At 47.1% G+C, this 23,126-nt stretch overlaps 1 protein-coding gene across 2 annotated transcripts in view; it reads right to left on the bottom strand.

Moving 5' to 3' along the window:
• The window catches only part of LOC135219711 (PAT complex subunit CCDC47-like), a 224,664-nt gene that overhangs the window by 175,435 nt on the left and 26,103 nt on the right, over window positions 1-23,126 (bottom strand). For both annotated transcript variants that reach the window (XM_064256697.1, XM_064256696.1), the window contains exon 2: window positions 6,927-7,157. In XM_064256697.1, the coding sequence (XP_064112767.1) occupies window positions 6,927-7,157 (231 nt within the window). The remainder of the gene's footprint in view (window positions 1-6,926; window positions 7,158-23,126) is intronic.

The following is a 23,126-nucleotide window of genomic DNA, read 5'->3' as shown; positions in this document are numbered from 1 at the left end:
GCAGTTGCGGGAGACCGCTTAGATCTTTTAATGGCAATATATCATCTTTTCTTCTAGGACGTGGGTTCTGCCTGTCCCAGTCGGCAACGAAGCAAGTCGACGTTGCATCAAACGGATGACCCTCTTTTCTAGAACGTTCCTTTTCAGGTGAAAAGCTGATACTATGAGAAGGAGAGGAGCGAGAAAAAGCCCTATTCCTTCTCACCTGTCCCTTTCAACAAGCCTCTAATTCTTGGAGCGACAGGGGGGTTCAAAGACGTCCTGGTTCTCTTTTGAGGCGTCCATGCAGCAAAACTCTCAGGTGATGACCGCAAAGAAGCAAGAGAGAAAGGACGTGAAGCGTCCTCTTCCCTGAGATCAAAGACACAGGCCTCCCGTGCGACATCTTGCGTCTTTGATTTGATTTTTTTTTTTTTTTTGACGGCAGGAGAGTAGTCACATATAAAGGCGAAGCCCGTAAAGCAGAAGGAGCGCAAAGAGGCTCTGCGTACTCCTCTAAGAAAACTACTGACGATGGCCACCTGTGCAACATCTAACGTCTTTGTTCTTTTCAGAGGACGTGAGCGTCTTCTCATGCTCCAAACTACGCTAGGGGGGAGGACGATAATAAAGGCGAAGCCAGTTAAGCAGAAGGAGCGCAAAGAGGCTCTGCGTGCTCCTCCAAGAAACTACTGACGATGGCCGCCTGTGCGACATCTAACGTCTTTGTTCTCTTCAGAGGACGCGAGAGTCTTCTCATGCTCCAACTACTGTTCGGGCGGGGAGGACGCCCTCTAAGACGAAAATCCCTCACGGAGGGAACGCACACGAACAAACTCTTTTGCAGCCTGTGGCTCGTACAGGTTCTGCTAAAGGGACGCCAGATCAATGTGGAGACCCCGTAAACCTCCTTCGGCTTTCGACATGCCCTCTCCCTGGTCCTGGGAGTCCGACAGAGGTCCAGGCCTAGAGGTATTATAGGGCCAATCTGACGCTCCCTCTCGACGAGAGAGAGGACGTGAAGCGTCCTCTTCTCTAAAGCTTCTTTTAGAGGGCGCGAGTCCTTCCCAGAGCTCCAACCCCTGTGCGGGGAGGACGCCTCGGAGGACGAGAAGCAATCTTTCATGATCCGTTCTCGTGCACTATTTTATGGCAGCCTGGGGATCGTCTACAGGTTCTGCCGAAGGGACGCCAGATCGGTGGGGGTTCCCCGTAACCCTCCTGCGGCTTTCGACATGTCCGTCTTCCTGGGCTTGGAAGTTCGACAGAGGTCCAGGCCTAGAGGCATTATAGGGCCGATCTGACGCCCCCTCCACAACACTGGGGGGACTACACTTCACAACACTGATTGGAGAGCGAGCACTTTAGATTCCAAATTACGAATGGAATCCACAATAACAGAAAAGGGCATTCTTTCGTAGACATAGCCTAATGGCTCGTAGGCCAAACTACAGAAAGGTTAGTAGGTTCATTACCCTGACTTCTGTTTACTAATGCAGTTTCTTGAGGAAGACCCCGTGATTCAATCCCGCTCTAATTTGCGTACATAAGAATCATCTGTCTTCCCTTCGGAATCAGTCAAACTCTTAAACGTCTTACATCGATTTTTCAATAAAGAAAAAACGTTCTCAACCCCCGTGCATACCAAATGAGGAATTACCGACACTTTCGGTAGCCTCACCTTACTTGTGCAGACAACACAGTCTGAAACTAGCCGAACTAGATTCAGACAAGTTAAACAAAGGTTAATTAAATTACGATAGCGTATGCCTAGCCACACATCCAAGTCAATCATTCAAAAGATAATTAGGATACTTAAGCGTCAATGGAGAATCAAAATCCTGGTCGGAGGTAATGAAAACAGGTGTTTTCATTACGAGCGACAGAAAAAATCTGGATAGAAAATGGGAATGGTTCCTGACTCCCGCCTCCCAGCGGCGGGAATGGGTACTAACCACCTGGCCAACCACTGCGTGTGCCGGGAGTTTTGAAATTTCTGTCGGACTTCGGAGAAATACAGCTATATATATATCTGCTGGGTAAGTTTCATGAACAAATCTCCCTTTATTCTTCATCTTTTCCTCTACATTTTCATATGTTTACAAAGTAATTTCTATGAAAAATAACCGAGATAGAGCTCTTAAAAAAATTGTTATTCTAGCAATAAATGTTGACAACGGTAACATTTTTTTTCGTTTCGATCAACTTATAACGTCAAAATGAAACCGTTATTGTTACCTAAGCTATTTTTCTTGACTCTCCCTTTATTCTTCAATTTTTCCTCTACAATTTCGTATGTTTACAAAGTAATTTCTTTGAAAAATAACCGAGATAGAGCTCTTCAAAAAAAATTTTTCTGGGCTCAGCCTGTGTCGCTCCGTGAAATGGTTCCTTTAGCACTCATTTCTAAGGTATAAATATTGCTATGAATACCAGAGAAAAAAGCTAATATGGAAATGCCAGAGTATTCTGGCTCTCTCACCTTTATTTAAGGTGTCGGTATGGTTTCTGGGGCGAGTGAAACCACTACCAGAGGTCCTTTGCCATTTAGACTCATCCTTCTTCAATATCCCTCATCTACAGAGGAGCCGATCTAAGGCCCACTACCCGCTACCGTTACGGCTAGCACCTCTGACGTCATTCCTTTGATAGCACGACCCACGCTGCATGCGTTTTTCTTTGCTGTGTTGTGTTTTTCCCTGGAATTTATCTTACCCATCATCATGGAACGTCAAGCTATTGCAGCATCCAAGTCAAGTACTGCTATTATTGGTTGACACTATTTAGGAGCTGCCTTTGGCACGTTTAACCAAATTATTTAAGTTTTTATAAGACGACGTCCCATGCGGCGCCATTCCCGCGCCGCCATACTCGGCTCGCTCCCTCGTGTTACCTTGTTTCGTGTCCCAATCAGTCCCCCATACCTTTTGGGCTCGATACTTTGTTTAGCAGTACCTTCCTATGATTATCAGTGATGCATTTTATTGACGTTTTTGTTATTTTAATCCGCACGGGGGATATTGTCTGAGCACGCGCTCTCAGTACGTAGCCTACGTTGTTACCTTTCAGCCCAGATGTTCATGCATGCATGTATCTTTTAGTTGTTAGGTTACTTCTTCATTAGGCGCCCTTGTACGAAGGACCCTGGTCCTTCTCCCTTTCGTCCTCGAGCCACCCTGGCCGCCTGCCCCGCGTTTTTTCGTCACGGCATATAGGCTAGCTGCTCGGAGTTGCCAGGCTTGCCCATCCTTCTCGATTGGCTCTGCCCAGCTTCTCCAGGACATTGCTCTTTCTCTCTCGTCTCACTTTTCTTCCTTTCCCCCCGTGTTAGGATAGGATGTTTATTTTATATGTTACATGTTCATTGAGACGGCTTCAGTTGGCCTATAGGCCTCCTTCGATCGCCTGGCCTTTTTCAACGCGTATATGTTCACCCGGCCGAGAGAGTTCCAGGCAACTGTGTACGAGCCACCCTGCTTCCGACCCTTCCAGTCCCTCTTCCCCCAACCTTGGGGGAGGGACGCTCGCTCACGCTGTCTCAGGCAGCCGATCCGAGCAAACCCTCCCCCTCCCCCCTCAAGGGGGACAGGGGAGGTGGCTGGAGGGCTCTCGGCGAGCTGGCCCGCTACCCTGCCGTTCTCCCCAGAGGAGTAGGGGAACGCCCTGCTCGGCCGAGCCTCGGTTGGCCACCAGGCTCAGTGGAGCTCGGTTCTCCTCGGCTCACCGGTCGCGTATCCCTATCATTAGTCACCATCTCCTCCCCGCTCCGGTGGATGCAGGACCCCGGCGTAGCCAGGTCCGCTTTTGTATGGTTGATTATTGTGGAGGCTCCGGCCTCCCTTAAAGGGTACGCTATGTTGCATGCATGTTCTTTTACATATAATAACATCCATTGCCTTTAGTTTAAGTTTTGTTGGCGGAGTCCTCCAACCCCACCAGGGATCATCTCCCACCTTGTTCTAGTTTTAAGTTACCCTACGGCAGAGTTGTCAAACTCCACCGTGTAACTTCCTTACCTGGTCTCCCCCTGCTCCACACCCGGTGCTTGTTCAGACTACTCCTTACTCCGGCGTATGGAATAGGTGGTTATCCTGATTCAGTGTTTAAATTGATCTCCGGCATCACCGGAAATACACTGTTTCAAGCTCTGTCCTACCGATCCTACCGGATGCCTCGCCACGGTACACGGCTAAAGAGCAGGTCGAGACTGGGCCATATTACTTATTAACACCGGAGTACTCCGGCGTCATGGCATATCACAACCATGGACCTAGTCTGGAAGATTACTGGTGATAATCGTGTATCATTTCACTTACAGGTCACCCATTGTATGGAGGCTGGCTGCAAAGCTGTCCTCCAAGACCACTGTGGGCACGAGGTCTGCCAGACCCACTCCACCTGCGCGATCCGCCTTAACGAGTACGTGGTATTGCACCACGAGAATTGCCTCATTTGCTACGAGCTCGTAGTCCAAGTCTCCTCTGAGGTAGGTGGCGTTCCGGAGTACACACAGTAATACAATGAGGACCACTGAAATTTATGTCAATTTGATATGACCTTTAGAATAGGTTACGGTTTAACCTAGATTAGTCTTAAGACTTAACGTTAACCCTCTTTTTCAGGGCGTCCAAGCGGTCCGGGAGACTGCTTTATCCACCCTGAAGGCCTGGGTTGGTAGGTTTGGCTGTAACGTTGCCAAGGGCCAACCTTATATTTTATCTAAGGAGATGGCCACTCTCATCTTCCCCGGCGGGAAGAGCACGTCATCCGTGGACCCCGAAGTGGCAGCTCCCCTGATCGCTTCCATTCAAACAGAGGCGTTAACCTTCTGCAAGACCGACTGAATGTGCCCCGACAAAGGAAGCCGAAGAGATGATTTGGGGTCCTGAGTAGCTCCCACCAAGGCTTCCAAGCAAGTAGGAGTGTAAGACAACTGAGCCTGAGTCCTACTTTCCAAATTGTTAAACCCACGAATGAGATCAACAACTTCCGAAAAGGAAGACAGAAACTCCTGCATGTCTCCCTCCTCCTGCTCCGGCACTGGAGACCGACGACGAGAAGGGTGTGTAGGCTCTTCTAATGTGCCTTCTCCACCAAAATTAACAGAAGGGTTAGCAGCCAAACAGTCCGAAACCCCTACTAACCTGTCTGGGCTGGGTCCAAGCATCGGCTTCCGAGATAGACCCACTGTAACACTAGGCATATCACTTACCTCAACAGATGACTCCACGTGTCCATGAATGGTAACGGGCGTGGCAGCCGTACGTACGTGAGATGGGGGGGGAAACTTGAACACTCCGAGATATGGAGGGGGGGGGGGGGTTGCACATTCGAGATACGAGGGCAGAGGACGAAGCAACCCCTGCAGAATGCACACCACTAACACTGCCCGAAACCACAGCACTCTTGGGAACACGTCCACATTGTTCCTCCCTCGAAGGCGAAGGAAAGGCAAAGTGCTTAGCCTTCCAACACTTGATACGCCGACGAGGCGTAGAGGGGGATAAGGGAGAGGAAGACAGCACTATTTTCTTATGCGCACTCTTCTTGGAAGGCGGGGACGAAGCAATACATTTCCTACCAGTCCTCACAACCGATAAAGCAGCCAACTTCACATCTAATACAGTCCAATCTCTGAAGCACTGCCTGGCATATGACCTCAGACTGATGTGCCAGATAAGGCTCTGAAAACAAGGAAGGGAAATGTTGCGAACTGTGCGGCAGTGATGACGTCACGGCTAAGCAAGGCAGTTCAGAGGAGACGACTGGAAGAGACGTCATCGATGAGAGTGACGTCATGGCTTCCCCTAGGTGCGAGGGGGAAAGAGACGCCACTGGCGGAGGAATACACAAAGATGGACCCCATGACGTCATCAACGGGGCTGACGCCGCAGCGTCACTCCGACTTGAAGTGGCAGGAGACACTGGCAGAGCAGTACAAGATAGCCGACTGCAGCTACCCACGAAGACGAGGCCGAGAGGAGGGGGGAAGGCCTGGCCAGACCGGAAGGGGGGGTGTGAGCCTCCACAAAATGCACTAGCAACCCCTCCAAGGACGAGGTACCCTCTAGCCCAAGCGTCTTCCAAATTGCCACCATATTGGACGCCTCTTACTCTGGAAAAGAAGAGAATGATGAAAAAACCTCACCCTACTCGGGAACCAAAAAAGCTTCCAAGGAAGAGGGGGCTACATTACAAAAATTACCCTGGCGACCTCCTGATACTTCCATCAACGAATCAATGGAAGAAAAGGAAGGAGATGCAGGGACAACGCTACTATGGGGGTTGACTACTGCGGAAGACGAAACATCGGGAATAGGAGCAAAGCCCTCCCAAGTAGGAAAAGTCAAGACTCTCCGATGTTCCCTCTTGCCATAAAACTTCCTCCACTGCTCCTTAGGCCAAGCCTGGCAATCCGTGCAAGGATTCGTAATAGTACAAAAATTCGTACGACACCTACTGCATGCGATGTGAGGGTTGGTCTCTGCCAAAGCCAAAAAACAAGAACACGGAAAACACACCGAAAACCAGGAACTCCGGGGCATATATGCTGACGCCAAGAAGGAGCAGAAGAAGCCATAATACCAGGTAAAAAAACACACACACAAACACAAACTAAAAGAAACGAAACGGGCAATGAACCGAGAAAAGGTAAACACAACTCTTGCCCAGGCAGTCAAAGAAACGACTGGCGTAGATGTCTTCACCCGATCTACGCATGTGTTGCAAGTTATCACAAGATTCCTTGCTTTCATCTGCTTTTTAACCGGATCCAGCGAGGCGCTAGAAATTATCCTATTGTTATGACCGAAGGTTTGTTTGTGTATGAACAAACACCCTTTCATATCAGTGAAAAGTTCTGCTAAGACAACAATGTTTATTTATGAAAAAATCATTGGTTTCCAATGATTTCTATTTTCTTTTACAGTTACCACTGAAACCATTACCTCAACAACTGCTTCTTCTTCTTCTTCTTCATCTTCCTCCTCTAGTCCCTGTTTTAATGTTGGAGATCCACCACCAACTGTTTGTGATGGTGCATCTTCCTCCTCTTCCTCTTCTTGACCCTCATCAAAAGTTTCAAATTCAGCAAAGTCATTGTCTTCAAACTCTTGTGCAACAGCAAGGACGGCACATATGATGCTTGCCATCAACAGGCATCTGATGAGACATTTCATCTGCAAAATACATACAGTACACTTTATATCAATGGTACAGAAAGTATAAATATATAAATGGTATAGAAATTATCATAAAAGCCAGAATAGGAATATTTTTCTTACCACAAACTATGAATATGAAAAAAGGGGAAACAAGATTGAAGATTTACTAGGAGACCAAAGTACATCAAAACTTGAAGAGAGCAAACTATCTGATACTAGGCTCTGTTCTTTCATTGCTGAAATTGCTAACCAAGCTATTAGAGTAAGATTTAAATATAAAATTAAATATTTTTTTAAAATGATATTGTTATGATACAATAAAGTTTCATACATACTTACCTGGCAAATATATAAGATTAATGGCCCACCCAGCCTCCCCGCAGGAGACAGGTGGAAGAGAGAAAATATGATAGAAAACGGGAATGGTTCCTAGTCCTGCCACACAGGGCAGGCCGGTAGATCACCTGACCTACCTGTAGTGAGTGGCGCGAAATTTGAATTTCTGTCGGGGACGACGGAGTCTTAGCTAAGTATATATCTGCCAGGTAAGTATGTATGAAACTTTATTGTATCATAACAATATCATTTTCATACAATCAACTTACCTGTCAGATATATACTTAGCTGATTGGCACCCTTTAGTGGAGGGTAAGAGACAGCTAATATGGAATAGACAGGTAAACAACATATGTTGTAGGTATAAAAGAAAAACCTTGGTTCCTACCTGATAGGTGGTAGACTTCGTGGCTGTTGCCCGGTAGTCTGCATCACCTCAAGACTTTAGCGAGATATGTGATCTATGGCTAAGAGTTCTTGTGGGTCTGCCGATGGGGTATGAACCACTTACTCGGCAGAGCCTGAAAGGACTTTGTCAATGGGTACTGGACCACTTCTATGACAATACACCTTATGAAGGAGCACACAACCAATCCCGACCACCTGATCCTAACCACCATGTTAGTAGAAAGAATTGTTCTGAGTTATCCCCAAACTCATTACAACAACCATAACTCGAAAACACAATACGCATACACACAAAAAATTCCAAAAAAAAATTTCCATACTCCTCCAAAAAGATATCACAAGAGTTCCTTACTGAACAACAGTGACTGGCCGCCTGTGCAGCATCGAGCCCTCTTTGTCAGCAGAAATCTAGAACATATCTAGTAGAAGGTATGTACAAAGTTAAGGATTGGTGTTGGCTCCCGTACCCAGTATCGTATCCGCCGATACGAATGGACCCAGAGAAAAACATTTCTCGTAGGTCACGCGAACGTCTTTCAGATAGTGAGATGCAAATACCGAGTTGCACCTCCAATATGTCGTATCAAGGATTTTCTTTAGCGAAATATTCTTCTGAAAAGCGAGAGACGTCGCCACTGCTCTTACCTCATGACCCTTCACTCTTAAGAGTGGAAAAGAGTCGTCAGGACAGAACTTGTGAGCATCTGTAATGATGCTCCTTACAAAGAAAGCTAACGCATTCTTTGACATGATTCTTGTGGGGTCTTTAATCGAACACCAAAGACCTTGTCTAGAGCCTCCCATTTGTTTCTTCCTGTGCAAGTAGAACTTAAGGGCTCTTACAGGGCAAAGAGACCTTTCTGCTTCTCTACCGACGAGACTCGATAAGCCTTTAATCTCGAATCTCTTGTGCCAGGGATTCGAGGGGTTTTCGTTTTTAGCTAGAAAAAGTGTTCTAAACGAGCAGAAGGCCGAGTCTCTGTTGAATCCGACTTCATCTTCTAGGGCATGAAGTTCACAAATTCTTTTGGCTGTAGCCAGAGATAAGAGAAACAAGCATTTCCTTGTTAAATCCCTAAACAAAGCTAAATGAGGAGGCTCGAATCTTTCAGACGAAAGGAACTTTAGAACCACATCAAGGTTCCAGCTGGGAGGAGCTGGTTCTCTAGACTTTGTAGTCTCAAACGATCTAATAAGATCGTGTAGATCTTTATTATCAGCAAGCTCTAGGCCTCTATTTCTGAAGACTGCCGACAGCATGCTTCTGTATCCTTTTATAGTAGATACAGACAATTGAGTCCTCTCTCAGGAACAAAAGGAAATCAGTGATTTCGGTTACAGAGGTACTGGAGGAGGACAACTTCTTAGACTTACACCACCTTCTAAAAACCTCCCACTTAGACTGATAGACTCGTCTAGTGGAAGCTCTGCGGGCTCTAGCGATAGTGCTTGCAGCCTTGTGAGAAAACCCTCTCGCTCTGACAAGTCTTTCGATAGTCGAAAGGCAGTCAGAGCGAGAGCAGGGAGGTTTTGATGATACCTCTCGAAGTGTGGCTGTCTGAGAAGATCCATCCTAATTGGAAGGGATCTGGGGAAGTCTACTGTCCACTCCAGCACCTCTGCGAACCAATCCTGTGCTGGCCAAAAGGGGGCTATCAGGGTCATTCTTGTTCCGTTGGACGCTACGAATTTTTTCAATACTTGTCCCAGGATTTTGAAAGGGGGAAAAGCGTACATGTCTACATGAGACCAATCTAGCAGGAAGGCGTCGACAACGAGAGCTCTTGGGTCTTCCACCACTGAGCAAAAGACTTCCAGCCTTTTGGAAAGGAATGTGGCGAACAGGTCTACATGAGGAGTGCCCCAAAGAGACCAAAGACTCTGACACACTTCTGAGTGAAGGGTCCACTCTGTGTGAAGGACCTGGCTTCTCCTGCTCAGCCTGTCTGTCTGCCCTGAACAAATCTCGTTAGGAGGGAGATGTTCTTCTGGGAGGTCCAAAGTAGCAGATCTCTTGCTATTTCGTATAGGAAAAAGGAGTGTGTTCCTCCTTGTTTCCGAATGTAGGAAAGAGCGGTAGTGTTGTCCACGTTCACTTGGACCACACTGTTTGTCACAAATGGTTCGAAGAACTTTAGAGCCAAGTGTACTGCTAGAAGTTCTTTGCAATTTATGTGCCAGGACACCTGTGCTGCCTTCCAGGTGCCTGACACTTCTCTCGGCCCTAGTGTTGCTCCCCAACCCTTCTCCGATGCGTCGGAATATAACACTCGGCTTGGGTTCGGAACTTCCAGAGAGATTCCCTTGTTCTCTTTTAGAGGGGACAACCACCATTCCAGGTGTGGTTTCATTTCCATTGGAAGGAGAAAACTGTCTTCCAATTCCATGATCTCCTAGAGGAAAGAACTGTTTGAGCGAGGAAAGGGTCCCTAGAAGGCTTAACCATTCCCTCGCCGAAGTACGTTCCTTCCCTAAGAAGAGAGAGACTTTCTCCAAGCATCTCACGATTCTCTCTTGCGAAGGAAATACTCGAAAACCCCGAGAATCCATCTGAATCCCCAGATAGACTACGTTCTGTCTGGGGATCAGCTGTGACTTCTCGAGGTTCACGAGTAGTCCCAACGACTTTATCAGGTTTAGGGTCAAAGTAAGGTCCTCCAAACACTATCTCTCTGATCTGGCCCTGATGAGCCAGTCATCCAGATACAGAGAGATATTGACGCCTTTGAGGTGAAGAAACCTCGCCACATTCTTCATCAGGCTTGTGAAGACCTGAGGAGCTGTGGACAGGCCGAAACACAAGGCCCTGAACTGAAAGATCCTTCCCCCCGTCATGAAACGGAGGTACTTCTTCGAAGAAGGGTGAATCGGGACATGAAAATAAGTGTCCTGGAGATCCAGACACCATCCAATCTCCTTGCCGCAAAGCCGCAAGGACTGAGGCCGAAGTCTCCATAGAGAACTTCTCCTTTAGAACAAACTTGTTTAGAGCGCTGACGTCTAGTACCGGTCTCCAGCCCCCCGAGGCTTTTGCAACCAGAAAAAGACGATTGTAAAACCCCGGAGAGTTTTGATCCAGTACTAATTCTATCGCTCTTTTGTCCCACATTTGATCCACCATCAGACGAAGAGTATCCCTCAGTACAGGGTCCCTGTATCTGGCTGACAGTTCCCGCGGAATAGTCGTTAGGGGAGGACTGTCCTGGAAGGGGATAAGATATCCCATCCTGATTATTGACATCGACGAGGCGTCCGAGTTTATGAGTGTCCAGGCCTCTGCAAATTCGAGTAGCCTGGCACCTACTGGTGTTTGGAGGCTGGCTGTCTCATTTCCCTTTCTTAAAGGGACGGAAAGCAGGTCTACCTCTCCTCTCAGGGCCTCTCCTTTTTGAGGGAGCTCTGGAGGGAGGGCCTCCTCGAAAGGGCTGAATCGAAGAAGTAGGTCCTTTCTTCTCAACCACAACTGGCGGTCTCTTCTTCCTTGTAGACTGAAGGAGAAGTCCTTCACTAACTGAGAAGGAAACAAAAAGTCTGACATGGGAGCGAAAACCAGTGCTGCTCTCTGTGAGTGTGAAACAGCTTTGGTTAGGAAAGCACTAAAAATAATCCTCTTTTTAAGGAGTCCGCTCCAAAGAGGGAGGAGACTTCTCCCGATCCGTCTTTCGTACTTGCCTTGTCAATGCATGACAATATACAAAGAATGACTTCGGGGTCTAGACCTTCCGAGTCATGGGCTTTCTTTGACATCACCCCAAGAGACCAGTCTAGGAAATGGAAGAGTCCCTTGAGGAGATGATCTATCTCAGAAATAGTCCAAGTCACACGAGCTCCGTTCAAAGCGTGTCTACGCGAGGAATCAACTAAGGTTGAAAAATCAGCTTCAGCCGAGGCTGGGAGAGAAAGGCCCATGTTCTCCCCAGTTCGGTACCACACACCTCTTTTTCCAGAAAATATCGCTGGAGGCATACAGAAGGTAGTTCTGACAAGTTCCTTTTTTGTCAACATCCATTTGTCAAGAGACTGGAGAGCCCTCTTCATAGAGATTGTAGGTCTCATCTTCAGAACCGACGAAGACTTTGGCACAATTACACTCGAAAATAGCGATCGAGGAGAAGAAGGAGCAGCAGGAGTCAATGAATCCCCATACTCTTGCAAAAGAAGGGCTGTCAAAACTTTATAGTTCGAGAAACCTTCTCTGCCATGAGCCTCGTCTTCCGAATCTACGTCCAAACCGGGAGGAGAATCCACCTTAAATACGGGAGGATCTTCACAAATCTCTCTCTCTGCGGGAGACAAACTCCTACTAGGAGAAGGGCTCATCGAGTGAACAGTCTCTCTCTCAAGTCTACTTGGCGCCTCGCGCCTGCTTGACGTCTTCTCGCGCCTGGCTAGCTCCTCGCGCTTGGCTGGCGCGAGGTGGCTGGCGCCTCGCGCCTGGCTGGCGCTTCTCGCTTGGCTGGCTCTTCGCGCTTGGCTGGCGCCTCACGCTTGGCTGGCGCCTCGCGCCTGGCTGACGCCTCGCGCCTGGCTGGCGTCTCGTGCCTGGCTGGTGTCTCGCGCCTGTCAGGATCCTCGTCTGGAGTATCGCGCTTGGCTGGCGCCTCGCGCCTGTTAGGCTCTTCGCAGACGTCTCGCGCCTGGAAGGCTCTTCATGCCTAGAAAGTTTTTCACGCCTGGTAGGCAGTTCGTGCCTAGAAAGCTGTTCGCACCTATAAGACTTTTCTAGTCTATCTGGTGCCGCGCGCCTGGAAGAAGAGGCCTCACTTCTGGCTGGAGTCTCGCGCCTGGCAGGAGAAAGGAGACGAGACTTCTTAATAGGAAGCCTAGCGTCCTTTTTGCGAGGAGGACCTCTCGAAAGAACTGCAACTAAAGAAGCTAACTGTTCTTGTACAGCTAACAAGATCCTCTTCGAAGCTACACCAGCGTCCTCTTCAATGGGAGAAGCAGGAGACCTCGAAGGTGTACGATCCTCAAATTCAGATTGAGGAGACGTCGAGACCATCTTAGCCTTCTTGATAGATGAGGGGGCTTCCACCGAGAAGCGCTCCGGGCTCGAGTCAAAAGCGGGTTTTTTCCAGTGCCTTTTCAGTGGCCTAGAAAGATCCGAGTCCTTCCACCCTCGTTTAGGTGAAGGAGAACCGGACGAAGAGAAACACTCGTAGGACGCTCCTCTTGAAGCGGTCCTGAGCAGTCTGTTGCGAAACAGAGCTTGCTGAAGGGACGCCTGACCGGTGGGGATTCTCCACGACCTCCGTAAGGCTTTCGACTTTCCTTCTCCTCTGGGTATGTGAGCTTGGAAGAGGTCTAGGCCTGGGAGCATCGCAGAGACGGTCAGACGCCCCCTCCACAACACTGGGAACACTCATTTCACTAAGCATATCGCTATCACTTCCCTTACCTTGCATGGCCGCCATTTTGGTCCTCATCTTATGAAGAGTAGCCTTCAGATCGGCGATTTCAGAAGCCGAATCTGAATGCAAAGCCTGTGAGGGTTCAGATACAGAGGGAGAATCAAATTCATTAATAAAAGGAGAGTTAGACTCAGAAAAAGTCTCAATAGGCCTTGTACTTACACCCTTATGTGCAGCCCGTCTAATTCTATCCCTCTCTAACTTCTTCAAGTAAGAAGTTAGAGGCTTCCATTCATTAGCATTCAACCTTTCACACTCATTACAGGTGTTAGCTAAAGAACATTCAAACCCTCTACACTTAGCAGAAAAATCAAAAGCAAGTCCAAATCCAGTCCACGGTAGCGAATGCCAAAACAACGATCCAGGTACGTCACCAAAAAATCCAATAAAGTTGATCAAAAGTCTTGAAAAGCGAATTCCAGTCAGGAGGTAGTAACAACAATGTTGATACCACCGGCGACAGAGAAAATATGATTGAAAACGGGAATGGTTCCTAATCCTGCCACCCAGGGCAGGCCGGTAGATCACCTGACCTACCTGTAGCGAGTGGCGCGAAATTTGAATTTCTGTCGGGGACGACGGAGTCTTAGCTAAGTATATATCTGACGGGTAAGTTGATTGTATGAAACATTATTTTTCCTAAGTACACGTATCATGACTTCATAGTAAGTATTGTCTTAAAAAACTTTGGTGTGAACCAATAAAAAATATAAACCACACTGTTACCAGTGCTACAAGTGTCCATTTTGGACACTTTTTATTTTCATTTTCCTTAACATATAGCAAAAACAAAGAATATTTTAAAGGAATAAAATACAGGAACAGGAAATGTCAGATCCAGCAAATGCAACGTTCATCTTGTTTTGACTGTTTGGAACACTGTGAGGGATTGTATTTCGAGTTAAGCCCTTCTCCTTGCAAAAGGGATTTTGACGAAGGAAAAATCTATTTCTGGGCAAGGGCCCGTGTCGCCCAGTGAAATGTCCTTTTAGCACACATTTCTAAGGTAAATATTACTAACATTACCAGAGAAAAAACTAAAATGATATTGTCATGTTACAATAAAGTTTTATACATACTTACCTGACAGATATATATATACTTAGCTATAGACTCCGTCGTCCCCGACAGAATTTCAAATTTCGCGGCACACGCTACCGGTAGGTCAGGTAAGTATGTATAAAACTTTATTGTAACATGACAATATCATTTTTATACATTCAACTTCCCTGCCAGATATATACTTAGCTGATTAGCACCCATTGGTGGTGGGTAAGAGACAGCTAACTACTGAAATAGACAGGTAAACAACATATGTTGTAGGTATTAATAAACCTTGGTTCCTACCTCATTAGGCTGAAGACTTCGCGGCTACTGCCTTGGAGTCTGCTTAGCCTCAAGAGCCTCAGCGAGATATTGATCTATGGCTAAGAGTTCTTGTGGGTCTGCCAATGGGGTCTTATCCACTTACTCGGCAGAGCCTAAAGGCCTTTGTCATTGGGTGCTATTCCACTAACATGACAATACACCTTGTTCAAGGAGCACAACACCGATCCCGATCACCTGATCCTAACATCCATGTTAGTTCTAAGATTGCAAGGAGTTATCCCCGAACTCCTTACAAACAACCAAAAACTCGAAACATAATTACACATTCATTTATACAAAATATACAAAAAAAAAATTTTTGTACCTCCCCACTAGCCATACATACCCTTGATCCCCTACCAGCAATGACACTATGCGCCCGTGCGACATCCGTGAGCTTGCTAATAGAAAACCAAAGCACATATCTGACAAGAGAGTTTATGTACGATAAAAATCAAAATATTTAAGGATCAGTTTTTGCTCCAAGACCCAGAAATGTATCTGCTGATACAAATGGACCTAGAGAGAGCACTTCTCATAAGTCACTTTCACATCCTTCAGGTAAGAGACGCAACACTGAATGCACCTCCAATAAGTAGTCTCAATGATATTTCTAAGAGACATAGCTTTTGGAACGCCAAGGACGTTGCCACTGCTCAACCTCATGGTCTTAACTTTACAAGACCGAAAGGATCCTCCGAGCAGGTTCTTGTGTGCATCAGTAATTACAACTTCTCACAAGAAGGCCAAGGCGTTTTTGGACATGAGTCTTTTGGGTTCTTCATAGCACACAAAGACCTTGTTGACAAACCTCCATCGTCTCTTCCTCTCTAAATAAAATTAAAGAGCTTCACTGGACAGAGAGACCTCTCTGTCTCTCTGCCTACGAGGCTAGATAGACCTTTTACCTCAAAGCTTCTGGGCCAAGGTTTTGACGGGTTTTCGTTCTTTGCCAGAAACAATGTCTGGAACGAGCAGATAGCAGCATCTCCTTTGAATCCCACTGTGGAGTCCAAGAGCATGCAATTCGCTCGTCCTCTTGGCTGCTAGCGAGGGACAACAGGAATAAGCATTCCTAGTGACGTCGCGGAAGGAAGCCAGATGTAAAGGCTAGAAAATTTTATTCCGAGGAAAGGAATTTCAGGACCCAAGTCCAGATTCCAACTAGGTGTTCTAGGGTTGCTGCCCTTTTGAAGTTTCAAAGGACTAATCAAATCATGTAGATCTTTGTTTATCCCGCAATTTCTAGCCCTCGATTCCTGAATACTGAAGACAGCACTGCTCTGTATTCCCTTGATTGTTGACACAGGATAGGTGCGATCCTCTCTCAGAAAGAGGAGGAAATCGGCAATGGAATTAAGAGGTACTGGAGGAGGACAGCTTCGACTCTCTACACCACCTCCTAAAGACTTCCCACTTCGAATTGGTATTACTCTTCCTCGTCGAAGAACCGGCGGGCTCGAGAGGATCGTGCCTGCAGCCGTGGAGGAAAAGCCCCTAGCTCTGACAAGTTCTTTCGATGTCAAAGGCAGTCAGAGAGCGAGACCGGGGAGGTTGTGATGAAACTCTGAAGTGCTTGGGTTGTCTGAGTAGATCTGGTCTGCTTGGAAGAGATTGGGGAAGGTCCACTAGCCACTCCAGTACCTCCGTGACCATTCTTGGCGTCTGGCCAAAAATGGGGCATTAGGGTCAAACTTAGTGGCCTTTTGAAAGCTAAGAACTTCCTGAGCACTTCACCCCAGGATCTTGAAGGTGGAAATGCGTAGGCGCTAAAACCGACCAATCCAGGAAGAAACGCGTCTATTGCAAAGGCTCTCGGTATCTTCCACTAGAGAGCAAAGATCTCATACTCTTTGGGAGAGGAAGTCGCAAAACAGGTCTATGTGAGGTCTCCCCCACAGGGACCAAAGACTTGACACACTTATGCGTGTAGGAGTCCATTCTGTGGGAAGGACCTGATTCCTCCTGCTCAGTCTGTCCGCTCTCACATTTTGATCCCTGAACAAACCTTTGAGGAGAGTTATGGCTCTTTCTTACGGTCCAGGTTAAAAGGTGTCTTGTTTAACTGATAAGAGGGAGAAAGAGTGCGTGCCTCCCTTGCTTGCGTATGTAAGCCAGGCCTCTTGGTCGTTGTCCGAGTTTATCTGTATCACCCCGCCTCTGACTATCTCTCGAAAGAACCTTAAGGCTAGGTGTATGGCACTAGTTCCTTGCAATTGATGGCCAGGACACAGTCCTTTGTCCAGGTGCTTGACACCTCCCTTGCTCCTAGCGGTCGCTTCCCCCATCCCGACTCCGAGCGTCGGAAAACAACACTTGGTCTGGGTTCTGCAGGCAAGCTGACACGCCTTCGTTCTTCTGAAGAGGAGGGATCCACCACTTTTCAAGTGATCTATTATCTCTTGTGGAAAGCGGGGAAGGTGTCTTGAGATGTTGTCCCGTCTTCAACTCCACACCCCTTCAGGAAAAACTGAAGAGGGCGAAGGTGAAGCCTCCCAGAGAGAGAGAAGAACTTTTCTAGCGAGGGACAGGAGTCCCTAAAAGACTTAGATCTCCTCGCTGAAACGCTCTTTCTCTCCTAAGAAGTTCGATATTCTCGACAAACTCGAGTAATTCTCTCTCGCGAAGGAAATACTCGAAAACACCGAGAATCCATCTGAATCCCCAGACTAGACCAAGCTCTGGCTGGGGATCAGCTGCGACTTACGCGAGGTTCACGAGTTAATCCCAGCTTATTCTATCATGTTTTTGTTATGATAAGTCCTCCAAGCAATGAACATCTCCGACTGGCCTGATCAGCCAAGGTCGTTCTAAGTAGAGGGAGGATGTTTATTCCTCTAGGTGAAGCCATCTTGCTACATTCGCATCAAGCTGGTGAAACCTGTGGAGCTGTAGACAGGCCGAAACACAGAGCCTGAATGAAAAATCTTTCGTACTCCTATCATAAAACGAAAGATATTTCTTTGGACAAATGGTGAATGGGAACGTGGAAATGGAAATACGCCAACTTGCAAGTCCAGAGAGAAAACCAATCCATGACGAAGAGCGACCATACTGAGGCGGACGTTTTCCATACGGAACTTCTTTTTCTGAACCAAAGCGATCAGAGCGCTACGTTCCGTACGGGTCTCCACCCCCCCGATTGCCTTTGGTACTAGAAAAGGCGATTGTAAAATCCCGGGGAGTGTGGATTCTGCCATACAAGTTCGATGCCCCTTTCCCACAATTTGTTCCACCATTTGAAGGAGAGCTTTCTCATTACAGGCGTTCTGTACCTCGCGAAGTTCCGAGGCGTAGATGTTAGGGAGGACTCCTCGAAGGGGATACGTATCCTTTCTTTTAGGACGAGACTGACCAAGGTCGGCTCACCTTTTTGCCATAGACTCCTGCAAAGTTCAGAGTCTCGGCGCCACTGGTGCTTGAAGGAACCACAAAGTCATTTATTTTCTTGAAAGGTTGAAGGAAGACCTTCCTCTCTTGTCAGAGCTATCTTTCTGGCAGGGGGACGAGCGCTGCAACCTACGAGAAAGGGCTGCTGAAGGAGGAACGAGAGTCTTTTTATTCGTCGAACACAACAGGACGTCCTTAGTGGACGTTTGACAAAGTAGTCTTGTAGTGTCGCCTTCAGTTAGCGAGCGAGGTATATCCTTCACTAACTGAGAAGGAAACGATGATCTGAAGAGGGTGCGAACAATTAAAGCTGTCCTCTCGGCTAGGAGGAAAACCCCTTTGATACACAGGATCCATATCCTGAATCTCTTCTTCAGAAGACCAGCACCAAATAGGGAAAGCAACTTCTCCCGAAACGTTCTGTACTGCCTTGTCCATGCAAGACAGGACGCTTATGGAGAATCTCTGGGTTTTTAAGAAAATCCGGGGTTCTTTAGTTTATTGGCCAGAACTCCGAGTGACCAATCCAGAAAAGTGAACACCTCTAAAGTGACAAAAAGTCCCTTTTAGGAAGTGTCAACTCCGAAATGCTCCACGTAGATTGACCGATCCAAAGAGTGACGGTCTAGAGGCCTCCACTAAATTGGCAAAGTCCCGCATCTGCCGAGGGCAGGAAGAGAAAAAAGCACCCATAGTCTCTCTGTCCACATACCAAATACCTCTCTTTCCATGGAGTTTGGAAGGGGGGGGGGGGGGAGAGCATGCAGAATACAGTTGTCCCAACGCTTCTCTTGCCCCATCCAGGAATATGACATTTGTATAATATATAAAGTTTCACTTATACTACCCGGTGGTTTACATATAGCTGTCGTCTCCTGACGTTCACGGCAGAAGTGAAAATCGCAGGTTTAGCGCTTTAGCGCTAATGTTGACAGGTGATCCTATACTCCCGCCCTCGACGGGTACCGGGGAACCATTCCAACAATAAATCAGAAGTTCATGCACCGGTCATAGAGGGGAGGAGTGCGGGCTTCGTTAGTAACCACCGGGTAAGTATAAGTGAAACTTTATATATTATAAAAATGTCATTTTCACTTATATAACTTACCGGTGGTTACCATATAGCTGATTGACACATTAGGTGGTGGGACAATGGCAGCTAAAATAACTGTTAGGGAATTATCCGAAGCATATAGGTTCCTTACCTTTAAAGACCGCATGACGCGTGTACTGCCTCTGTATTCTGCTGCCTTATGGTACCGACAGGATATATGGATCCGTGCCGTCGGACCCAATAATAAAGTACTTGCCGTTCGAGACGCTGGACCTTAACGGACCAAGACTATAATGTGCCCCTGCTCAGGCGCAGTACAAATCACCACAAAATACAATGAAAAACGAGGGATCACCACAAAAAACCGTTTAGAAATACACCAGGACCTTAAAGACTTAAAGATACTCAAAAAAACTCCCTGTATCTTCAGACAACCTTAAAAATACAAAAACATAATCAAGGAGAAAAGGTTAGTGAGGAGGGGAACATCCTTCTCTCCCTCACCCAATACCGTGTCAGGTCACAATGAATGGCCCCAATGTACTGCAAATTTCAATGTGGTTTGCAAACTGTCAGATAATGAGATGCGAAGACAGAATGTCCTCCAATATGGGTAGATTAATAATGTCTTTTCAAAGACAGTTCCGTCAAAGGCCCAATTAAGAAGTTAGACAATGCTCTAATTTCATGAGCTTTGACTTTAAACACTTTGATATCTGCGTCCTGACATTGTCCGTGTGCCTAGAATCAAAACTCCTTAAAAAAGAAGGACGAGCGCATTTTTAGAAGAGGACGAGAAGGATCTTCACACTGAAAACCACAGGTTATCATCTTACCTCTTATACCTTTGGTCCTTTGCACATAATGTCTAAGGTGCTCTCACTGGACCGAGAAGGACATGAAGGTCTTAGGCCCCACTAACTCCGAAATGTTTCTTTATAGAGAAGAAAGAGAGGGATTTTCATTCTTAGCCAAAAACCCCAGCATTGATGAGCAAATGGCATTGCCCTTAGCGAATCAAACGTCTCGTATCAATAGCATGCAGCTCACTGATTCTTCTGCTGATGCTAAGCACAAGAAAAGGGTCTTCATGGTCAGATCCTAAAAGGAATCTAGAGGAGATCGTGTTCGAATCTATCGGACATCAGCCATTTAAGAACTACATCCAGGTTCAAAGCTTACTGTCTTGACCTCCCTTTGCTTGGTCGTATAAAGGAACGAATCAGGTCTGAGAGCTGAATTATTAGAAATGTCTAATCCTCGAGTTGACACACAGAAGAAACAGAGCTCTATACACACTAATCGTCTGGGTAGAAAGATTCTTCTTCCACGAAGAAAAAGAAGGAGTTAGCTAACTGCAGCTCTATAGAGGTCTTAGAAGACGAAATTCCTTATTCTTTGCACCAAGCTCTGAAGTGGACCCACTTAGCTTGGTACCCTCGAATCAGAGGAATTCTCTTCTGGGTTTAGCAATGCCCTTGAAGCTCTTTGAAATCCTCTCTTTCTGAGGGATGCTCGACAGTCTGAAGGCGACCTAGTCGAAGAGCGGACAAGTTGTGATGGACCTCAGAAAGTGGGCGTCTGAGTAGATCCTTCCTTAACGGTAACCTACTCGGAAAGTCCGGTCACACAGCAGTAGTAGACCGAAAACATTCCTGGCCGGCCCAAAAGGGGGCTATCAGAGTCATCCTGACTTCTGATGACCTCTGAACTTGCCAGAACTAAACTTAGCATTTTGAAAAGGTGGAAAGGCATACAGATCCAGATTGACCAGTCCAGAGCATGGCACAATCCACTGTAAAACGGCCTCCTCGTCTGCGAACTGGGGAGCAATACAGTGGTAGACGCAGCCTGTCTTGTTTGTGGCGAAGGAGAGCCAACTGAGGACATCCCCAAAAGCCCCAAAGCTTCTTGCATATTGATGAGGTTAACGTTCCACTCTGTGGAGAGGACTGTCCTCTCCTGCTGAGATGTCCTTGCCTAACATCTTCGAGCCTTGAATAAATCGTGTGCTCAAGCAACCTTTTTCCTTTCGCCCAAATGAGTAGGTCTCTAGCCGCCGTCGCACAGAGAGAACGAGTGTGTCCCCCCCTGTTTTTGATGTAAGAGAGAGCCGTGGTTGTCTGCTTGAACCAGGACTACTTTCCCTCTTACCTCTGTCTGAAGTGCATTAGAGCCAAAGAATCGCCTTTCAACTCTTTTAGATTTATGTGCAGCTTTCCGATGAATCTGCCAAAGACCGCACTTCTTTCTTCCCCAGAGTAGCTCCCCCCCTTTGTCCGATGAGTCGACAAAAGAGTAGGTTGGGGCTCAACGGCTTAGAGACAAGCTTCCTTAGCCTTCCTTCTGATTTCCACCAAGTAGGTCCTGTTTGATCCTTCCGAGATGGGGAACACGAAGGAGTCTGGGGAACTTTCTTCCTTGCCACTTCTTGCTTCAAGTAAAAATTGAAGTCGGTCTCATGTTGAGCTCGCCAAAGACTTACAAATTATATAGTGAGCCAAGGTTCCTAAAAGGATCATCCACGATCGCCGAGCAAGTTTGTCTGACGAGAAATCGTCATTTTGTCAGGCAAGAGGATCGATCCTTGGCGAGACGGAAAAAGCCTGAAAAACGAACTGAATTCAGTCCTAATCTAAATAAACTATCTCCGAGAAGGAGGAGACATGACTTTTCTGTTTAATAACAAACCTAGGCTTTCCGTAACATCCTTAAAGTCTTTTGAGGTCCTCCACACACTTCTGTTGGACCTTGCCCTGAGAAAGCCCAATCGTCTAGATTACATGGAATATTCGTATCCCGTCTAGATGAAGCACTTTGCTACTGACGACAGAAACTTGGTGAACAATTGTTCTCTGTCACAAGGCCGAAGCATGAGAGGCCCGGAACTGATAATGCTGGCCTGGACCAGAAATCTCAGGAATCTTCTCGATTCCGAATGAATCGGAATGATGAAAAATAAGCGTCCCGAAGGTCTATGGAAGCAATCCAATCTCCAGGATGAAGAGCTGCTAATTACCGACTGGGTCGGTTCCTAGAAACTTAGTCTCAGGAAAAAGGACGTTCAGGGCACTGACGTCCAACACCGGTTCTCCAACCCCCCGTGGCCTTCTTTACCAGGAAAAGGCGATGTAAAATCTGGTTCCTGCGGAGAGTCCACTAACTCTATGGCCCTCTTTGCCAGTAAGGCGGAGAACTTCTTGATGGAGGGCAGCAAATTTTCTCGGAGTTCTACCGAGTAGGCTGGACAAATTCACAGGAAATTGTGTGAGAGGGGGGTGCTTGATGAACGGAATGGGTGTATCCTTCCTTCTAGGGCCTGGACGCAAGGATCCGCTCCGAGATGAAACCAGGTCTGCCAGAAAAGGTGTAATCTGGCTCCTACTGCTGTGTGGAGGACTACGGGCCTTACTTTTTGATGGAAGAAGGAGTGGTTTAGAAGGGCTCTACCTCTCACGAAACCTGGTGGAGGAAGATCGAACGGGAGCTCTCCCTCGAAATGGTAGGAGCGTCCGTGGAGGGAGCACCTCGAGAAGCAGAAGAAACCGGAGCTATCTTCCATGGGCTTCTTCACTGACTGTGTTAAAAGGATCCGGGTCGCTTTGTGTTAAAGATTGAGCGATCTGCTCACAATCTCTTGCGGAAATAGGTCTGTTTCTGTCCAAAGGAGAAGGCAAGGCAGACTTGTGGTTCGATGAAACCCTTTCGACAACAAGAAGGAGCACCAAAGCTGTCCTCTTATTCAACACTCAGAGGCGAAAATGGCAGCGAGCTACCGCAAGTCCATTCACAGATGCCTTTATCGATACAATCAGTACCGAGGCGCCCAAAATCCTTCAAACTGCTCCTCCGAAAGTCCAAATGACTCGACTTTCCTGGCCAAGCGAAGCAATGGACCAATCCAGGAAGCTACAACTTCGAAACCACGGAAAAACATCTTGCAAAGATCGCTCCCGTTCATTTGTTGAAAGAAATCTTAGCAGTATTAAGGCCTGCTCTGCGGGAAGAGTTCCACGA

The sequence above is a fragment of the Macrobrachium nipponense genome, chromosome 1 (genome assembly GCF_015104395.2).
Source record: "Macrobrachium nipponense isolate FS-2020 chromosome 1, ASM1510439v2, whole genome shotgun sequence".
Taxonomy (NCBI): Eukaryota; Metazoa; Arthropoda; class Malacostraca; order Decapoda; family Palaemonidae; genus Macrobrachium; species Macrobrachium nipponense.
The sequence above is the reverse complement of the archived record's forward strand: the minus strand, read 5'-3'. Positions and strand labels throughout refer to the sequence as shown.